Source organism: Sinohyriopsis cumingii, chromosome 13 (assembly GCF_028554795.1).
Source record: "Sinohyriopsis cumingii isolate HCF-2022 chromosome 13, ASM2855479v2, whole genome shotgun sequence".
Classification (NCBI taxonomy): domain Eukaryota; kingdom Metazoa; phylum Mollusca; class Bivalvia; order Unionida; family Unionidae; genus Sinohyriopsis; species Sinohyriopsis cumingii.
Window position 1 is genome coordinate 16,557,814 of NC_142973.1, and position 20,992 is coordinate 16,578,805.

Here is a 20,992-nt window from a genome sequence, read left to right on the forward strand (position 1 = left end):
GTTTATAGGTAGATACCATCTATACTTGTTTTTAGGTAGATACCATTTATACTTGTTTATAGGTAGATACCATCTATACTTGTTTATAGGTAGATACCATCTATACTTGTTTATAGGTAGATACCATTTATACTTGTTTATAGGTAGATATCATCTATACTTGTTTATAGGTAGATACCATCTATACTTGTTTATATGTAGATACCATCTATACCTGTTTTTAGGTATATACCATCTATACTTGTTTATAGGTAGATACCATCTATACTTGTTTATAGGTAGAAACCATCTATACTTGTTTATATGTAGATACCATCTATACCTGTTTTTAGGTAGATACCATCTATACTTGTTTATATGTAGATACCATCTATACTTGTTTATAGGTAGATACCATCTATACTTGTTTATAGGTAGATATCATTTATACTTGTTTATAGGTAGATACCATCTATACTTGTTTATATGTAGATACCATCTATACTTGTTTATAGGTAGATACCATCTATACTTGTTTATATGTAGATACCATCTATACTTGTTTATAGGTAGATATCATTTATACTTGTTTATAGGTAGATACCATCTATACTTGTTTATATGTAGATACCATCTATACCTGTTTTTAGGTAGATACCATCTATACTTGTTTATATGTAGATACCATCTATACTTGTTTATAGGTAGATACCATTTATACTTGTTTATAGGTAGATACCATCTATACTTGTTTATAGGTAGATACCATTTATACTTGTTTATAGGTAGATAACAAATGCAAACAACATACACACTGATCTACCATCAAATAATGCATCAGCAGACCAGGGTCTGTGTTGTTTGTTCTACTGATTTCTCCTAACAAACTGCATATACCTAGATCTGCTGGTGCATTATATAAAGGCAGATCTGGGTTTGTGCATTTTGCAGCTGGATTCGACTTATAAATGAGTACTGACAGCAGATTGTAGTGCTTAAAGGTTTTGAAACTTTGACCTTAAGGGCATCAAAAATGTGGTTTCCAGCTGATCGGTCCAGACCATTAGAATCTACACTGCTCAGGTCCATCTACGCCATGCACTGGTCCATCTGCTATACCTGATTGCTTACTATATACAAACAACTGGTAAGTGCTAACTGGAGTGGTCAACATTCTGCTCATGAGACTTGGCAATAAGACATAAGAGTTTAAAATGCAAGAACGTGTATGAGTCATGACTCAGATAACTCTGAACAGTGTCAACACCATAATGTCCAGTGTAAAAAAGTGGACTGACCCTCACAAACCTATATAAGTATGAATTCATCAGCACAACAAAATAAAAATGTCACAAATTTATCCATGGTATAGCAGGTAATATACACAAACTAACAGGAAGCAAGTGAGTGGCTAAGATAGTCAACAATGAGACATAAAAGTTAGTTAAATTTGTAGGAGTTCCTTAAAACTTCATAGACACTATGTGATGATCCTAAATGCATTTTTGCCCCCAGTGGGTTTGGGGATGGAGTACAGGTCTGATGCTGTTGTTGTTGTAGAGTTTTACCTCCATTTTTCAGCACACGATAGGCTATACATGGCGGCCAGTATTAATGGTGGAGGAAGAACCCGGGAAAATCCTGGAAATAACCACCGACCCATGATAAACTACTGGCAAGCTTTCTCACATACCCACATTGGCTGAATCCGAGACTCGAACCCAAGCAGACAGAGGTGAGATGGCTGTGATCCATAACGGACAGCGCTTTAGACCACTTGGCCACTTGGGGCCCCCAGGCCTGATGCATCTTCCCATATGCATTAAGAGGTGATTACTGGATAAAGAAGCTGCAATGTTGCAGTGGTCAGCATGACAAGCTCACAACTAAAATGGTGTAGGTCTGAATCCTAACAATCAGATCAGAACAGATCAGTGATGGTGACATGTATTTGGGCAGTCACAATGGTCCAACTGCCTTGGCACTGCCTGGGCAGTCACAATGGTCCGATTTCCTTGGCACTGCCTGGGCAGTCACAATGGTCCAACTGTCTTGGCACTAAATTATCTGCTTGTGCTGTGTGCCGTAAAACACAAATCAATCAAGCAATCCAAAACACCAAGCAACCAGCAACCTAAAATACAAATCAACCAAGCAACCTAAAACACCAAGCAACCAGCAACCTAAAGCACCAACCAAACTAAAACAAAAATCAACCAAGCAACCTAAAACACCAAGCAACCAGTAACCTAAAACACCAACCAAACTAAAACACAAACCAACCAACCAATCTAAAACACAAACGAGCCAAAAACACCAACCAACCAAATAAGTAGGACCCAGCTTATTTAAATTTAAATATTGCAGTCATGGTAACTCTTATTATTTCATCAATGACAAAAACCAAAGAAATTATTGATATGTCATTCTAAATGAATAAAGCATATATGTAATGATCTAAAACACTTGAAGCATGACTAAGGGAAAGTCTAAGGTGCATTAAAGAATTGAACATACAAACCGGGAAATGAATATCAGAATTAGGCATACTGCTAATGGGTTTTAATTGTAAACTTATTAGAGATATCAAACCAATTATAATTTACCTGATCATACAAAATGCAGGAATGAGAACAAGCAATCTGTTGTATCAGTTCATCTGACAAAATTACTTATTCATTTTGTTTTAAAGGTTTTATTTCTGTTGTAAAATAAGCAAGTGCATGCATGCATATTTAATGTTGAATGACTCCTACAATGATATTGTTTTAAATCTTGGAATATGGTTGCAATCACTTAGTAGATGTACACAATAGTTTGAAAATCTTGATAAATCAACTGTAGGTTTCAGTTTATGGGATGGGGACACATTTACATCTACATAACCAATACTCGGAGAATTATAATTCACCCATAACATCTGGTATGTAGTTCCTGGATTGAAGTCTAGAAACTATCAAGTTCTTCAAATTATGACTGCAACTATACTTGTTGGGCATTGAAATGCAACTATACTTGTTGGGCATTGAAATGCAACTATACTTGTTGGGCATTGAAAGGCAACTATACTTCTTGGGCATTGAAAGGCAACTATACTTCTTGGGCATTGATAGGCAACTATACTTGTTGGGCACTGAAAGGCAACTATACTTGTTGGGCATTGAAAGACAACTATACTTGTTGGGCACTGAAAGGCAACTATACTTGCTGGCCATTGAAAGGCAACTATACTTGTTCGGCATTGAAAGGCAACTATACTTGCTGGGCATTGATAGGCAACTATACTTGTTGGGCATTGAAAGGCAACTATACTTGTTGGGCATTGATAGGCAAACTCAGATATATGACTGACATTAACTCCTGGGTCTATCACTAGGTGTACAGACTGAGGGAGTCTGGTAAATTGAAAGTGTAGAGGTATTTGTTTTAGGAACACTAATTTTTTAATTTCAGTAATAGGGAAACTTAAATATCTCTACAAACCAATGACCATGGATGTGTAATATCAATCCTTACGTATGAAAGCCTCATAAATTTACCCTAAGAATACTGATATGCGAGGTGAGATATTATCAGAATATTACAATTTGTATCATAATCAAGAGTCCCTAGAAGGGACTGATGCTCTACTGGGTGAAAAGAATGTCCAGGAATTCAACATAAGACTATTTCTTCCCTTTAACTGTATAGTGTTCAAACTATCTCTGATATTCTTCAGCAATAACATGATTTTCAAATTAGCTACTGTGACACAAATATTGATGTCAGCTTGTCATCATTTTCATTTGAGACAAAGCAGAGATCATGTGAGATCATTTGGTGAATACCACATGCCATAATGGTCATTCATTCAAGGGTGTAGTGACAGTTTTTAAGACAGTCATCATAGCAGTCACACTGAATGTATGACTGGTACTATTTTCATTTACAACTTCATGAAAAAAACCTTCTTAATGATAATTCATTCAAGAAAAGTAGTGATAATATTATTAAGACAGTTGTCATGGCAGCCATATTAGCTGTATGAATGGTACCTTTTATAATGAAGACCAATTAGGTATCATAAGTGAAAACCCCACTTTGTTACAGCCAACAGAAGTTGAAATAACAATATTTTTAACATATGACCTTCCAATGAGAAGAAGCAATAACAAGAATTTGAAGATGGTTGCTGCAGTGGCCATACTGGATGTCAGATCAGCACCATTTTCATTTAAGAAACCCTGGATATCATAAGAAGTCTTCTAGTGAAAATCCCATCTCAATATAAGTTATATTCAAGTAGAATTTTGATAATATGATTTTCAAGCTGGCTGCCATTGTGACTATATTGGATATCAGGTCATTTTTGTTTAGGACAAGCTAGACAGTACAAGAAATCTTTAGTGAAAATTCCATTTTGATATGACCATCCATTGAGGAGAATCAATAACAAGAGTTTAAGATGGCTACTGTGGTGTCCATACTGGATTTCAGATCAGCACCATTTTCAATGAAGATGAACTGCATATCATATGAAATCTTTTAGTGGAAACCCCATGTTGATATCAGCATCCATTCTGGGGAAGCAGTAATAACATTTTCAAGATGGCTGGCATGGTAGCCTTGTTGGACTTCATGCTGATACTATTTTCATTTAAGATGTCTGAGCATCATCATTTTCATTTAGGATGAATGTGTGTTTAAAGTTTCATGGCAATCATCCAAGTACTTTTGGAAGAGTAGCAATAACAAATTTGTGCTAACAAATGAATGAATGATGGACAATGGACAACAGGCCATCCCATCAGCTCTTCTGGACAATTAAAAAATAGCTATCAGAAGAATGGCTGATCCCCTGATTGACTATAGCTATTATCAATTTAAAATTAACATAAGTTTGTATTTTCACATAGTGACCATGACCTTTGATAAAGTGATTGTTGATGTGGGAAACTTGAGGACAGTTGACTCGTAATGTGCATGATGTGGATCACAAAATAACACTTTTAGTTCCAGTTACCCTGACCTTTTGACCACTGGGAATGAGATTCTCTAGGGATATGCCTTTGCCCAGGTGTGGATTACTAATGAAATTTACTGAAAATTGGACCCAGAAAACTTGACCTATCCAGCAGAAGCCAAAACGTTATAAGTTATGCTCCATTGGCCTTAACCTTTCACCTCTTACCATCAAAACCAATAGAAATCTTCCTCTTCAAATGTAATCTACTTCTGAAGTCTGATAAAAATTAGGTCAGAGAAACTCCACATTTTCAGTACCAATGACCTTGACCTTGGAACTCCCTAATCAATAGGCTTCTGCCTCTCCCGATGTGTTATGCAAATATAAGATTTGGTAAGAAAAGACCACTGCAAAATAAAGTTATTTTACAGAAAAAAAACCTTACATGTTTGGTTTGGGGGTTTGGAGGATGGGCAAATGAGGATGACTACTGTGGGAGGGATAGAAACTAAAAATACATGCAAAGGATTTGTGATTCTGCATGTTAGTCACAGATTTTGTACAATCAAAACAAAATCAGAGAAAGAACAAATATTCTTTCATAGAAGCATGAAACAGAATATCATTGTGAATTTCTTTCCATGATCCTGTGTTAAATGCATGGTCTCAGTAGGTGTGTGGGTACATGGTGGCCCATCCATGGCTGGTGGCTTTTCTTCATGTGCTCCAGTTTTCTTTTCCTCAAAGACCACACAGTGCAAATATTCCTAGTGGTATAAGTATTTAATTTACATTGTTTGTTTGTTAGTTTTTTTTATTTCATTAAATGCTACTGTAATGTAACATTGTATGTTGGACTTGACCTTGTCCAAAACTGAGTCATTTCTGCTTGACCCGAATTGACTTTTTAATATTTTTTATTCTGTGTAAACAACTAATACATGGCTAAATTATACTCTGTGTATGGGTTTAAAATCAGAATTATTATTAAAAGAAATAAATATGGTTTTTTTTGGTCTAGGTCAAGGTTTCCTTAGTGCATTTTACATACTCCAGGTCAAGGTTTCCTTAGTGCATTTTACATACTCCAGGTCAAGGTTTCCTTAGTGCATTTTACATACTCCAGGTTATGGTTTTTATTTTGTAAACATTAGGATCATTTAAGAAGGTTATTTTCCAATAGGTAATAGTTTGTTTTTAGAAAATGCTAATTGTGACCTGAGGTCAAGATGAGAACTATATAATCTTGTAATTGAGAGGATTTGTTCAGTCATGCTTTAAGATCTAGTACTATGAAGTCGTATCAAAATATGTTGTGTCCAGTTGGCTGAATTTTATTTCTTTAAATCACTGAATTCAAGTTATCATTTTCTCTGGAAATACAAAAGTGCACTTATATAATTATTTGATAGAGACATTCACTGGAATTTAAAGTGAATTCACACCTGAAATTATATTACTGTGATTCAACAAAAGACTGTTGACACATCAACACTCTATAATCTACCGCAGACACATCATCACCTTCAGTTTTTGGATTTAACCTGGACTTCAACTGAATTTTATTTAGGACTATAAATTATTAGGACTAGTGTCTATAATTCTTGGGTTATTTTGGGATTTAATTTGCAACAGTGAAAGTTCTTTTTTCTCATTTTCTCTTGTATTTTAGGAAAAAGGAAAATAAATTATTTGTTGAATTTTACAAAGCTTGTTGCTTTTCACTTTTTCTGTTACTTATTTTAAGAGCACAGACCCATAACAATAGCTAATGACAGTGTTTATAATAATTTGCTTGAAGTGATTGTGTGATGAACATCAAATAAATTCTGATATCACAAGAAACAAATTTTTAAGATGGCCAATGTTCAGCCAGCAACATCGTCATTTAGAATCAACTAGACATCATAAGAAGTGTGAAGACCTGAAGTCAATGTGACTTTCCATTCTGGAAAGGAAGTAATCAGATTTTCAAGATGGTTGCCATGCCATCTGTATTGAAAATCAAATCATCACTACTTTCTATTTAGAACCAACTAGACATCATAACAGATCTTCAGTGAAACCCCATGTTGTTATAAATATCCATTCAGGAATAACAGAACAAAATATACAAAATGGCTGTTCTGGTGGTCATACTGGATACCCAAATATAATCATTTTCCTTTAGGACCAAATTGAAACTTCTAGTGAAAACCCCATGTTGATCCAACTTTCCTTTCAGGTGGATAGCAAGGGTGTAATTGTGGCCATACTGGACATAAGATTGGCAATGTCTTCAAAATGGATGTCATTGTGGCCATACTGGACAAAAGATTGGCACCATTTTCAAAATGGATGTCATTGTGGCCATACTGGACATAAGATTGGCACTATTTTCAAAATGGATGGCATTGTGGCCATACTGGACATAAGACTGGCACTATTTTCAAAATGGATGTCATTGTGGCCATACTGGACATAAGATTTACACTATCTTCATTGAGGGTGTCATTGTGGCCATACTGGACATAAGATAGGCACAATCTTCAAAATGGATGTCACTGTGGCCATACTGGACATAAGATTGGCAGGATCTTCAAAATGGATGTCATTGTGGCCATGCTGGACATAAGATTGGCACTGTCTTCCTTAAGGGTGTCATGGTGGCCATACTGGACATAAGATTGGCAATATTTTCGAAATGGATGTCATTGTGGCCATACTGGACATAAGACTGGCAATATTTTCAAAATGGATGTCATTGTAGCCATACTGGACATAACATTGGCACTATCTTTATAAAGGGTTTCATTGTGGCGAAACTGGACATAAGATTGGCACTGTCTTTAAAATGGATGTCATTATGGCCATACTGGAAATAACATTGGCACTATTTTCAAAATGGATGTCACTGTGGACATACTGGACATAAGATTGGCACTATTTTCAAAATGGATGTCATTGGTGCCATACTGGACATAAGACTGGCACTATTTTCAAAATGGATGTCATTGTGGCTATACTGGACATAAGATTGGCACTATCTTCATAAAGGGTTTCATTGTGGCGAAACTGGACATAAGATTGGCACTGTCTTTAAAATGGATGTCATTGTGGCCATACTGGACACAAGATTGGCACTATCTTCATAAAGGATGTCATTGTGGCCATACTGGACACAAGATTGGCACTGCCTTTAAAATGGATGGCATTGTGGCCATACTGTGCATAAGACTGGCACTATTTTAAAATGGATGTCATTCTGGCCATACAGGACATAAGATTGGCACTATCATCATTAAGGTTGTCATTATGGCCATACTGGATATAAGATAGGCACAATCTTCAAAATGGATGTCATTGTGGCCATACTGGAAATAACATTGGCACTATTTTCAAAATGGATGTCATTGGGGCCATACTGAACATAAGATTGGCACTGTCTTCATAAAGGGTTTCATTGTGGCCATACTGTGCATAAGTCTGGCACTATTTTCAAAATGGATGTCTTTGTGGCTATACTGGACATAAGATTGGCACTATCTTCATAAAGGGTTTCATTGTGGCCATAATGGACATAAGATTGCCACTATTTTCAAAATGGATGTCATTGTGGCCATACTGAACATAAGATTGGCACTATTTTCAAAATGAATGTCATTGTGGCCATACTGGACATAAGACTGGCACTATCTTCATTAAGGACCAACATTACATCTTAAGAAGTCTTCAGTGAAAATAACATTTTGATTTTATAACCATTCATTCAGAAGGAGAAGTGATAACAAGATTTTCAAGATAGATGCCATAGTGGCCATTTACTTTGAGGACCAACCAGACCTAGGGATGGATGTCTGTTTAAGTTTCATGGTATTCCTCCAAGTGGTTTAGGATTAGGAGCAATAGCAAACTTGTGCTAATGGATGGATGGATCAATGTTTATGACCATGAGAGCCAAATATTATTTTCCCATAATTGAAAAACAATGACACTATCTTCTATATCAGGGGTCTCAAACACGTGGCTTGAATGCAGCCCAAAGCTGTTTCCTCTGGACTGCAAAATGATTGGCGTTACAAGGTGTCATGAGAGAAAACAAAGGTGGTGCTGCCCTTGGGCCATCAAAAATGCCCTCATGTGGCCATTAGGGAGGTTTGACTTTGAGACCCCTGTTCTATATCATATTTTTAGTACACATGCTTATAAGTCATTAAGAAAACATGTGATGATTATAACTTACCCATAGCCATTATCAATAATCTTCTGTACAAAGTCTATCACTTCAGGAATATATTCACTGACTCGGGTCAAAACATCTGCTGGAAGAACCTGCATACAGGAATGAAATCTAGTCGTAAATTAAAATATGTTACATATAGTCATCCAAAGAGAAAAACATGGTGTAATGTTTTTTTAAAATCAACTATTTTCTTGGTGACTAGTGGGCCTTTCTTTTCTCTTTCTATATTTCCTTGTGCTTTCCACTGCATTGCGTAAGTGCTGGAAGCAGTGGTGACAGTAAGATCATCAGCAGTGGTATGAATAAAGTACATCCATGTGTAAGCAGCATAACACAACTGTCGTCAAAATGTAACAGAAGATAAAAGACCATGCTGTACAAACTTACAATATTATATGGAGAGGAGACCCTGATCTACCACCACATTACAATATGATAATAGAGATCCTGACTTACCAGCACATTAAGATATCATGAGAAGAGAGACCTTGATTTACCAGTACATTAAGATATCATGAGAAGAGATCCTGACTTACCAGCACATTAAGATATCATGATAATAGAGATCCTGACTTACCAGCTCATTAAGATATCATGAGAAGAGAGACCCTGATTTACCAGCACATTAAGATATCATGAGAAGAGATCCTGACTTACCTGCACATTAAGATATCATAAGAGAGACCCTGATTTACCAGCACATTAAGATATCATGAGAAGAGAGACCCTGATTTACCAGCACATTAAGATATCATGAGAAGAGAGACCCTGATTTACCAGCACATTAAGATATCATGAGAAGAGAGACCCTGATTTACCAGCACATTAAGATATCATGAGAAGAGAGACCCTGATCTACCAGCTCATTATGATATAATGAGGACAGGAGAACCTGATCTACTACAGATTTGTGATAAAATGATAGAGAAGACCCGTATCTATCAGCATATTATGATATCATTAGAAGAGAGAAGACTCTGATCTACCAGCTGATTAAGATATGATGAGGTTTAATGCCATTTTTCAGCACACGATAGGCTATACATGGCGACCAGTATTAATGGTGGAAGAAGAACCTGGGAAAACCCGGGAAAGAACCACCAACCTATGAGAAGCTATTGGCAAGCTTTCTCACATACCCACATTGGCTGAACCCGAGACTCGAACCGGTGCAATTCTGATAGATGATACACCTATCCACATTCTTCTGTGCACAGAGGTTAGTTTGTTTACTTCTGTAAGATAAAACTGAAAAAACGCTTGTATAAAGGGTGGATTCCATGCTACAGATATACCACCTCCCTCAACCCCCACCCACACAAGCAATACCCATAGTTTTACTTCTTGTTGTTATTGTTTTTGTCTTGTGGTTCTAGCCATTTTTCATGTTATGATATGTTATACATGACATAACAAACCCCTGTGGGGTAAATTATCCATATTAAAACACACAAGACCATTTTTTCCCCAATTCAATAAATGGCAGCAATAAATGTTCATTGAAAACAAAAAATTCCATAAAGTTTTGTTAAAAAAGTTTTCCCACAATTGCAACCAATCAGTAAAGAGAATACTTCACAATAATTTCATAAGCTTATTTGGACCAATCAGATTCACATAAAGTGATAATTTAATGTGGTAATATAAAAAATAATAAACTGCACATACTATAGGAAAACTATACATACTACACGATAAGAGAATATACCCCGATCTGTAAGATTAAGATATCATAAGAGAATATACCCTGATCCACTAGATTATGTTGTTGTTGTTGTGAGGTTTAATGCCATTTTTCAGGACAAGATAGATTATACATGGTGGCCAGTATTAATGGTGGAGGAAGAACCTGTGAAAACCTGATAAAGAACCACCGACCCACGAGAAGCTACTAGCAAACTTTCTCACATACCTACGTAGCCCAAATGTGAGACTCGAACCCATGCAGAAAGAGGTGACATGGCTGTGATCCATAACATTGAGCACTTTAGACCACTTGGGGCCCCTACTATATTATGATATCAAAAAAAAAAATACCCCGATCTGCTAGATTATGATATCATAAGAGAATATACCCCAATCAACTTGATTATGATATCATAAGAGAATATACCCCAATCAACTAGATTATGATATCATAAGAGAATATACCCCAATCAACTTGATTATGATATCATAAGAGAATATACCCCAATCGACTAGATTATGATATAAGAGAATATACCCCAATCAACTAGATTATGATATTGTAAGAGAATACACCCCAATCAACTAGATTATGATATCATAAGAGAATATACCCCAATCGACTAGATTATGATATAAGAGAATATACCTCAATCTACTAGATTATGATATCATGAGAAGAGAGTGTCATATTTCATCTTATTTTTCGTACACGAAAAAATAATTATCAATTTCAGTGTACGAAACATTATATGTAAAATAAATAATTATCATTTGGGGAACTGACTGTGTACGAAAAATAAAGGCATCATACCAGAACAAGTTCAGTGGAACACATGTTACTTGACATCCTAATAGTACAAATGTGCAATGTAAATGTATATTTTCTGTCTCATTCTGCTCTCAACTCAAGAATCTAATTACAATAAAAATAAAAGCAATTAAAAAAGATTTTTGTTGTTATTAGTGAATGAGAGAGAGAGAGAGAGAGAGAGAGAGAGAGGACTATGTCTCAGTCTGCAAGATCATCTGCATTTAGAGCATATGTAGCTGTTATGATATGATGGTTTGAACATGTATTAGTTATGGGTATTATTTATTGGTAAATTGTATGCAACGATATGAGACCAAATTGTTAATAAATTAGTGCAACTTGTATTTTTATAGCAACAATAATCTCATTATCAAAGTGCAATAAAAAAAGAACTTGAAATCACGTTTTAATGCGCATGAGTGTGTGTGTGTGTGAGAGAGAGAGAGTTGAAACAAAATTTGGTCAGTGTACAAGACCGTATTTATTCAGGGTGGTTTTTATTTGTAGCTTTTGCAAAGAGAAAAAAATACTGTTACCTGACCATTGTGATAATCCTCATGTATTATGACCCTACTATATTCCATTATCAATAAACACCACTAAATCAACAAATCATTCTTGTTTTAGTAACGATGTACATTGTCACAACAACCACATGGCTATGCAGTATTATTTACATGGTAATTAAACAGGCTTAGTGCTTTGGTTATTCCAGTTGAAACCAGACTGAGTGCAAGAATCAACAGAAGAAGTCAAATCAGCGAGGCTGCCAGTAGGGAAATGAGGCTCTCTTTAGGGAAATGAAAATCTGTCAATGTGCTACTGAAGCCATTGTCCATACAGCAGATGTTATAAGGACAAGTGATCATACACATTGTTATTCACACTTGCCAATAAAGATAATAGTGGGGTATATCGTAGAATAGATTTGCAATAAAATGTTAATTTTATCCAAGTCAAAACAGAACAATCACTTAAGAGATAGTATATGTATATATACAAATCGATTTAATGGAGCCCGTGACTTTCATATTTACAACAGAAAATGACTAAGTTTTGATATTTTATGTCTGCATGACTATAATGAAACAATAAGACTAGTTGAACAATGGTCTGTGGTCTTCACTTTAGCATGTACTGAGATGTCATTTTGGTTGGATGAGATAACATCAAAGGTCTTCCAAACACATTTTAAAATGCACATGGTATTATGTTATGGTGACTGACTTACTTATGGTGACTGACTTACTAATGAGAACTACTTAATAATATTTAAAGGTATGGTCTGGAAAGTTCTTTGTCCATTTGTTAATAAACATCAGTAGATATTGTAATGACAATAAGAGTTTATGCACATGGGCGCCCGCAGGATTTTTTTGCAGGGGAGGGTTAGTCAGTCACAGCCAGGATAGTTATTATAGTAAGCAGTCTGAAACTAAAGCTGATATTTACTAAGCATTTTGAACTGAATCTTGTGACATATTCTCAGCTTCATTTGCATGATTAAACTTGTTGGAATATATATATAATTGCAGTATGATTTTATGGGGGGGGATGTGACATTCTTGATTATGCTGTGGGTGCCCATGCTTATGCATCAATCATTGTATTTTCTCACCAACAATTAATTATTAATTTTTGTAAAAACAAAACGGCAATTTGCTATTTTCAATCTTTTTTGCAAATGGAAGTCTTCTTAGTAGATATTTTATATCTGATAACTTAATGGATTTTTTCAAAAAATACAAAGTGATATGGATGAAAAATTATGATACAATTAAATAATTATTATTTTGATAACTGGACTGTGTACGAAAAATAAAAGGGTACAAAACAATACATGAAATACGGTAGATATGATACAAAATCATTTGGCAAAAAAACCCGATTCAATGTATCAGGAGTATTAGCAATAACAAGATATTCAAGATGGCCACCATGGTGACCATACCAGAGGTCAGATTGGCAAATTTTCATTTAGGACTAACTAGACATTATAAAGTCTTTTGGTGAAAACCCCTATGGCATTATGTCTTTCTGTTCAGGAGGAGTAGCTATAACAACATTTTCAAGATGGAAATGTGGCAGCCATTATGGATCTCAGATTGGCACTGTTTTAATTCAGGACCAATTAGACATCATAAGAAGTCTTTAAGTGAAAATCCCATTCTGTTTGGATTATCCATTCATAAGTAGCAATAACAAGATTTTTAAGCTGTCCACTGTGGTGGCTATTCTGGATATTTGAGCTACATTATTTTCATTAGGTCCAGCTAGACTTTAGGATCAATATGTGTGGACAGTTTTATGGCAATCCTTCAGGACCAAGTAGGTTAGGTGTAATGAAAACATACCTGTGTAAACAGATGGACAGACAAATGATGGACAACATGCTATCCCATAAAAGAGCTTATAATGAAGCGAAAGCTTATTTTAAGATGCCCGGTTTGTGTCTCACATTGAGAGTCTCCATGTCTTTATGAAACTCCTCCTCCCAGTGTTGAGACAGCCTGGAGAAAATAGAGTGATCTGTTATCTCGGAACCATGCTGAGTATCCAACCAATCACAAAGAACATCTCGCCCTGCCTCCAGTAAGGACTGAAATGTATGTAAATGAAACGTTAAGTCCCTATCATAATCTACTACAATCATCCATGCAGAAAACCCACTGTTAGCTGATGTAGAGAAAACACTCTTAAGGTGTAGAACTATTTTCATGCCTGAAATAGGTTCTGACTGCTATCTAAAGGGGGTGGTGTGGTGAAAATCGAGCACTGTTACCCCATGAGTTCAAATTTTTCCCACTAGTTAAAATTTTGTAGGGAAACAAGCCTGCTCAGGATGATATGTCCTTCTATGAAGGACATATTGGTATAATGCATAAATGCTGTCCAATCAATATATATATATATATATATATATATATATATATATATATATATATATATATATATATATATATATAATCAGTACAGTAACTTAACCTGGGTGTTTGTATTGCATTGAGTTTAACAGAGGAAGGACATCACATCTCATGAGACCTGATGGTCGAGGGTGGATCCATATCCTTGCACTATCAAATGAGATATGACGGAAATGACTAACGCATCCTGATGAAGTTAGTGTACTAATTGAGTACTTATTATATAGCATAATTATGTGCTTATTATATATTGTAATGATGTGTTTATTATATACCCTAAAAGTTTTATGTTCTAATAGTTCTTTATACTTTGATTCCATCCATCTCTTTACATTGTACAATGCATCTAAACACAGTGTGAAAGTAGCAGTCCCTTGATGCAACCACTGTTAGTTGTTATCATTGCATCTAAACACAGTGTGAAAGTAGCAGTCCCTTGATGCAACCACTGTTAGTTGACATCATTGCATCTAAACACAGTGTGAAAGTAGCAATCCCTTGATGCAACCACTGTTAGTTGATATCACTGCATCTAAACACAGTGTGAAAGTAGCAGTCCCTTGATGCAACCACTGTTAGTTGATATCACTGCATCTAAACACAGTGTGAAAGTAGCAATCCCTTGATGCAACCACTGTTAGTTGATATCACTGCATCTAAACACAGCGTGAAAGTAGCAGTCCCTTGATGCAACTACTGTTAGTTGATATCACTGCATCTAAACACAGTGTGAAAGTAGCAATCCCTTGATGCAACCACTGTTAGTTGATATCACTGCATCTAAACACAGTGTGAAAGTAGCAATCCCTTGATGCAACCACTGTTAGTTGATATCACTGCATCTAAACACAGTGTGAAAGTAGCAGTCCCTTGATGCAACCACTGTTAGTTGATATCATCCTTAAAAGCACGGTTATGCATCTTATACAAGGTTTCATATTTGCACGGAATTATTCTTTAAATTACAACTACCACAAACATGAATACCTTGGCATATCAAAATCACAACTCCAGCATAAAACAGAAAGTTATCTTTCTTTTAAATTTCAGGAGTTGCAGTAAGAAAGTTGTTAGAGTGTTTGGCTCCTAACTCAACATTTGCACTTTTGATAAACAAAAAGACCAACCTGGGTAGACTTCCTTGGTGTCCTTGAAAAAGGAATTTACTTCTCATTTCCTCACCATGATAAAGCCAATACTGTGTTAAAATTGTTTATAAAAACCAATGAAACAAAACAATTCTTTTTAATTCCTTAAATCAACAGTAGTGTAAAATGTACATTATATTTCATCTCTATGTTTAATAGTTCTGCTTGAACACAACAAGCATACCTGAAAAAAGATTTCTTTCTTGCCCAAAGGGCAAACTATATTGGAAATGTATGGTGTATAAGAGAAGTTATAATGTAGAAAGCAATATAATCAATTTGGGGTATTGTGATCTTGACTTTAAAGCTGTCCATACCACCATCTACAGCTCAAACTTTAAGCTGTCTATACCAACATTTACAGCTGGACTTTTAAGTTGTCCATACCAACATCTACAGCTGGACTTTTAAGTTGTCCATACCAACATTCCCACTACAGCTGAGGTCTCACTTGACATGCATGCAATTCACTCATCTTATTCCTATACTCATTGTCATTTACAATAAACAGTTAACCTGTATAGTGTAACCCATCACAACATATATGCTATAGTCATTAATATTAAAATAAAAGTTCACATAATAAACATTAATTCCTACTTCCAACTACACTTCTCATGATAGGTTGTATAAAGCACAGGAAACTCATGGTCATGAAGGGTTGTATAAAAAGAATGAGAAAATCATGGTCATGAAGGGCTGTATAAAAAGAATGAGAAAATCATGGTCATGAGGGGTTGTATATAGCATGGGAAAATCATGGTCATCATGGGCTGTACAAAAAGAATGAGAAAATCATGGTCATGAAGGGTTGTATATGGCATGGGAAAATTAAGGTCATGAAGGGTTGTACAAAGCATGAGAAAATCATGGTCATGAAGGGCTGTATAAAAAGAATGAGAAAATCATGGTCACAAAGGGTTGTATATAGCTTGGGAAAAGCATGGTCATGAAGGGTTGTATACAGAATAGGAAAATCAGGGTTGTATACAGCATGGTCATGAAAGGTCATAAAAAGTAAATGAAAATCATCATCATGTAGGTTGTATAAAGCATGGGAAAATCATGGTCATGAAGGGTTGTATAAAAAGAATGAGAAAATCATGGTCATGAAGGGCTGTATAAAAAGAATGAGAAAATCAGTCATGAAGGGTTGTATATAGCATGAGAAAATCATGGTCATGAAGGGTTGTATAAAGCATGGGGAAAATCATGGTCATGAAGTGCTGTATAAAAAGAATGAGAAAATCATGGTCATGAAGGGTTGTACATGGCATGGGAAAATTAAGGTCATGAAGGGTTGTACAAAGCATGGGAAAATCATGGTCATGAAGGGCTGCATAAAAAGAATGAGAAAATCATGATCCTAAAGGGTTGTATACAGCTTGGGAAAATCATGGTCATGAAGGGTTGTATACAGCATGGGAAAATCATGGTCATAAAAAGTAAATGAAAATCATCATCATGAAGGGCTGTATAAAGCTAGGGGAAAACATGGTAATGAAGGGTCGTGTAAAGCATTGGAAAATCATGGTTATGAAGGGTTGTATAAGCATGGAGAAATCATGATCATAAAAGGTTGTATAAAGCATGGAGAAATCATGGTCATGAAGGGTTGTATAAAGCATGGGAAAATCATGGTCATGAAGGGTTGTATAAAGCATGGGGAAATCATGGCCATGAAAGGTCATATAAAGCATGAGAAAATCATGGTCACGAAGGGTTGTATAAAGCATGGGGAAATCATGGTCATGAAGGATTGTATAAAGTATGGGAGAATCATGGTCATGAAGGGTTGTATAAAGCATGGGAAAGTCATTTTCATTTAAGACCAACTAGATACCATGAAAGGTCTTTTGGTGAAGATCCCACGTTTTTATGTCTTTCCATTCTGGAGCAACAGCAATGACATGCTTCTCAAAATGGCTGTTATGGTGGCCATATTGGATATCAGATTGGTACAATTTTCACTGAGGTTCAACTAGACATCATGATAAGTCTTTTAGTGAAAAACCCAGGTTGATAAGACAATCCATTTAAGAAGAGTAGCAATAAGATTTTAAAGATGGCTGCTGGATTTATTTTACTTATCCACAGGATCACCATAAAAATGTTTTACTAATCTTGTCTAAATTTCATTGATCCTGCTAAAATCAAATAGAAGCCAGTTCAGTTTCTGATTCAACATTTATTATTCAATAGCACCCACTCAAACTAATATCAACTAGATTTCACGAACAAGACTCACAAATAGATGAAAGTGCATGTTTAAGCTTCTTCAGGGTGCTCTTATTCAAAGCTAGATGCCACAATTTGCTTTCTGTGTTGATTTCATGTATACCTCTGCCCTATGTGAAAGGAGCTTACACTGTATGATTCCTGGGATGATTTATGAATTTTTTTACACCCATCAATAATGGAGTACCCTACACCTTTGTAAAAGTGAATCTGAAATATAGCCTCAGGAGTTGTAACAAGCTATGTCAATCACATACAAGATTTCATTTTTAATATGAATGGCTCTCAGACAATTAGCAAAACTAGATAAAAAATTTCATCTCCAGAGTGACACCTAGCTCAGCTGATCAAATACCTCATTAATATGCATGGATCTCACTTGCTATAGAAGCTGAAAGAGATCTTGATGAGATAAGCCCATATTCCAAGTTTGATCAAATCAGGATGTTACCTTCAGAGGAGTATTAATAATTGTTGACAGCCAGACTAAGGATGGACTAATGATTGATGGATACTGGATACTGGGCCATGCCATAGACTCATTTGGTGTTAAGATCAAGTAAGCTAAAAATCAACAATAATCTTAAGTTTGGTTAAAGCTTGCTCTAGAAATAAAGTTATTAAGCAGTCAAAAGTCTGACACCAATACTAGCTTTATGCTTTTTACATGTACAAATTGCAAAGCATATAATGTATTATCTTTCAAATATAATCAAATATATAAAAATTTTAAAAATTAGTCTATTATCATGAATTGATAACATTTCCAAAATAAAAACTTAAATTCTATAGAAAAGCAGTATGGTTATCTCAGATCTGGTGATTTATGATTAGAAATGTACTCTCTGTACCTGTCTGGCCTTGGTGACATGTTCTGCATCACTCGAGTTGTTAATCACAGTCTCTAATGATGATACAGCCGTTTCAACACGCAGCCTGATTGCTAAGTACATTTGGGTTTTATCTGGATCAGTTTCATTTTTAATCTTCTCCAAGAAGTGCTACAAAATATGTAGAAATAATTAAAAGCAAAAAAGAAAATCCATATTCTCAACATTGCACTCATGTTTTAGAGGTTTTTAAAAAAAATACCTGCCAATAAACAAAACACATAAAATGAGGCTACATTTCCATTATACAATTATTCATCTGTCCATGCTTTTGATCTGAAACAGCAATGAATGTTTGAACTTTGAAAGTATATTTAAAATGAAGAATCTCCAACAATACATCTAGCATAGACTTTTGCTCCCTGAGGGTATAACAAGCATTTGTGAGTAAATGTACAGTGAACATTATGTACTTTGCTATCATTGATATGCAAATCATTATTCAAATTCATCAATAAAACAAAATGGCACAGATGATGAAGATCTTCTGGCACATTATACAATGGTAGTCTGACAATATGACATTGACATCATACTGTCATGACAGTGAGTGCTGTGGAGCTCTGTTTCATACTGTCATGACAATGAGTGCTGTGGAGCTCTGTTTCACAGTCATGACAATGAGTGCTGTGGAGTTCCATTTCATACTGTCATGACAATGAGTGCTACGAAGCTCTGTTTCATTATGTCATGACAATGAGTGCTGTGGAGCTGTTTCATACTGTCATGACAATGAGTGCTGTGGAGCTGTTTCATACTGTCATGACAATGAGTGCTGTGGAGCTCTGTTTCATACTGTCATTACAATGAGTGGCGTGGAGCTGTTTCATACTGTCATGACGATGAGTGCTGTGGGGCGCTGTTTCATACTGTCATTACAATGAGTGCTGTAGACTCCATTTCGAAATCACTGGCAGCCCATATTGACATTTTTGCACAGAGTCCAGCTGCTTTATTCACAGTATATTTACTTTAATTGCTTTATCAAGCAAAGCCAGGTAAAATCTAGTGGTGTCATTTCTCAAACATTGCTGCCTGCCAATTCTAATCTATGAAAAGTAATGGTACCTAAAGAATGCTGAAGTGAGTTCTTCAGTGGTGTAATTTCTTTAAAAAATGAATGTCTAATCACATTCAGTGTAATGTGATTAGACATATAACATTGTTTTGTTAAAGAAACTTGACTGGTAGTTCAACCAAATCTGCCACTTCTTGGCTACCATAACTCTCCTAATAACTGAAATGGCAGTCCACAATTGTAACACTGTCTCAAGTGAAATGGATCATTTCTATATTTCTTGGAAAAAATATTGCATATTTTATGAAAATTCATGCCCAGTCCTTATTATTTGTTTGAACTAGCTCCAGAAATTATAAACTTTTTTGTGCACATTTTTTTAATTTGTTAGTAGGATTAACACAATCACATATCGATAGCCTGCAAATAAATGTGACTTACGGACTCATTTTATGTGCAGTACCTCAAAGTGAGACTGCTTGTTGCATAATGCAGTTTCCCTAATAGTACTGCCAACATTAAAAATAATAATACATAATTATTATTTGTCTACTTTATGATTTATATGGATAATAACATGGTGATCCACAAGTTATTTTTATTTAAACTTTACAACTACCTGTTATACATCAGTTAGATGTATATTATTATCAACAGTTGTTGATATGCATAATGCTGGTAAGCACTTTACAAGTAAAGTCCAACTATAAACTGCATAATGCTGGTAAGCACTTTACTGCATTAGTGCTGCATACACTTGCTTATAAGTCAAGTCCAACTAAAAACTGCATAATGCTGGTAAGCACTTTACACTTTACAAGTCAAGTCCAACTATAAACTGCATAATGCTGGTAAGCACTTTACTGCAGTAGTGCTGCATACACTTGCTTTTAAGTCAAGTCCAACTAAAAACTGCATAATGCTGGTAAGCACTTTACAAGTAAAGTCCAACTATAAACTGCATAATGCTGGTAAGCACTTTACTGCAGTAGTGCTGCATACACTTGCTTACAAGTCAAGTCCAACTATAAACCGCACAAACAGAAATCTGCCATCCCATACTGTTCCACCATATCTGGGTCTTTGCAGTTTGTTTAGAGTAATCAGCAGAACAAAAAGCAAACCCTG

The 20,992-nt window shown here is 35.4% G+C and overlaps 1 protein-coding gene across 3 annotated transcripts in view; it reads right to left on the minus strand.

The window, feature by feature from the left end:
* LOC149784987 (cysteine--tRNA ligase, cytoplasmic-like) overlaps positions 1-20,992 on the minus strand; it is a 247,627-nt gene that overhangs the window by 67,079 nt on the left and 159,556 nt on the right. For all 3 annotated transcript variants that reach the window (XM_089978666.1, XM_089978667.1, XM_089978668.1), the window contains 3 exons: positions 18,808-18,957; positions 14,105-14,245; positions 9,147-9,235 (listed from right to left, as the gene is read on the minus strand). In XM_089978666.1, coding sequence (XP_089834792.1) covers positions 9,147-9,235; positions 14,105-14,245; positions 18,808-18,957 — 380 coding nt within the window. The remainder of the gene's footprint in view (positions 1-9,146; positions 9,236-14,104; positions 14,246-18,807; positions 18,958-20,992) is intronic.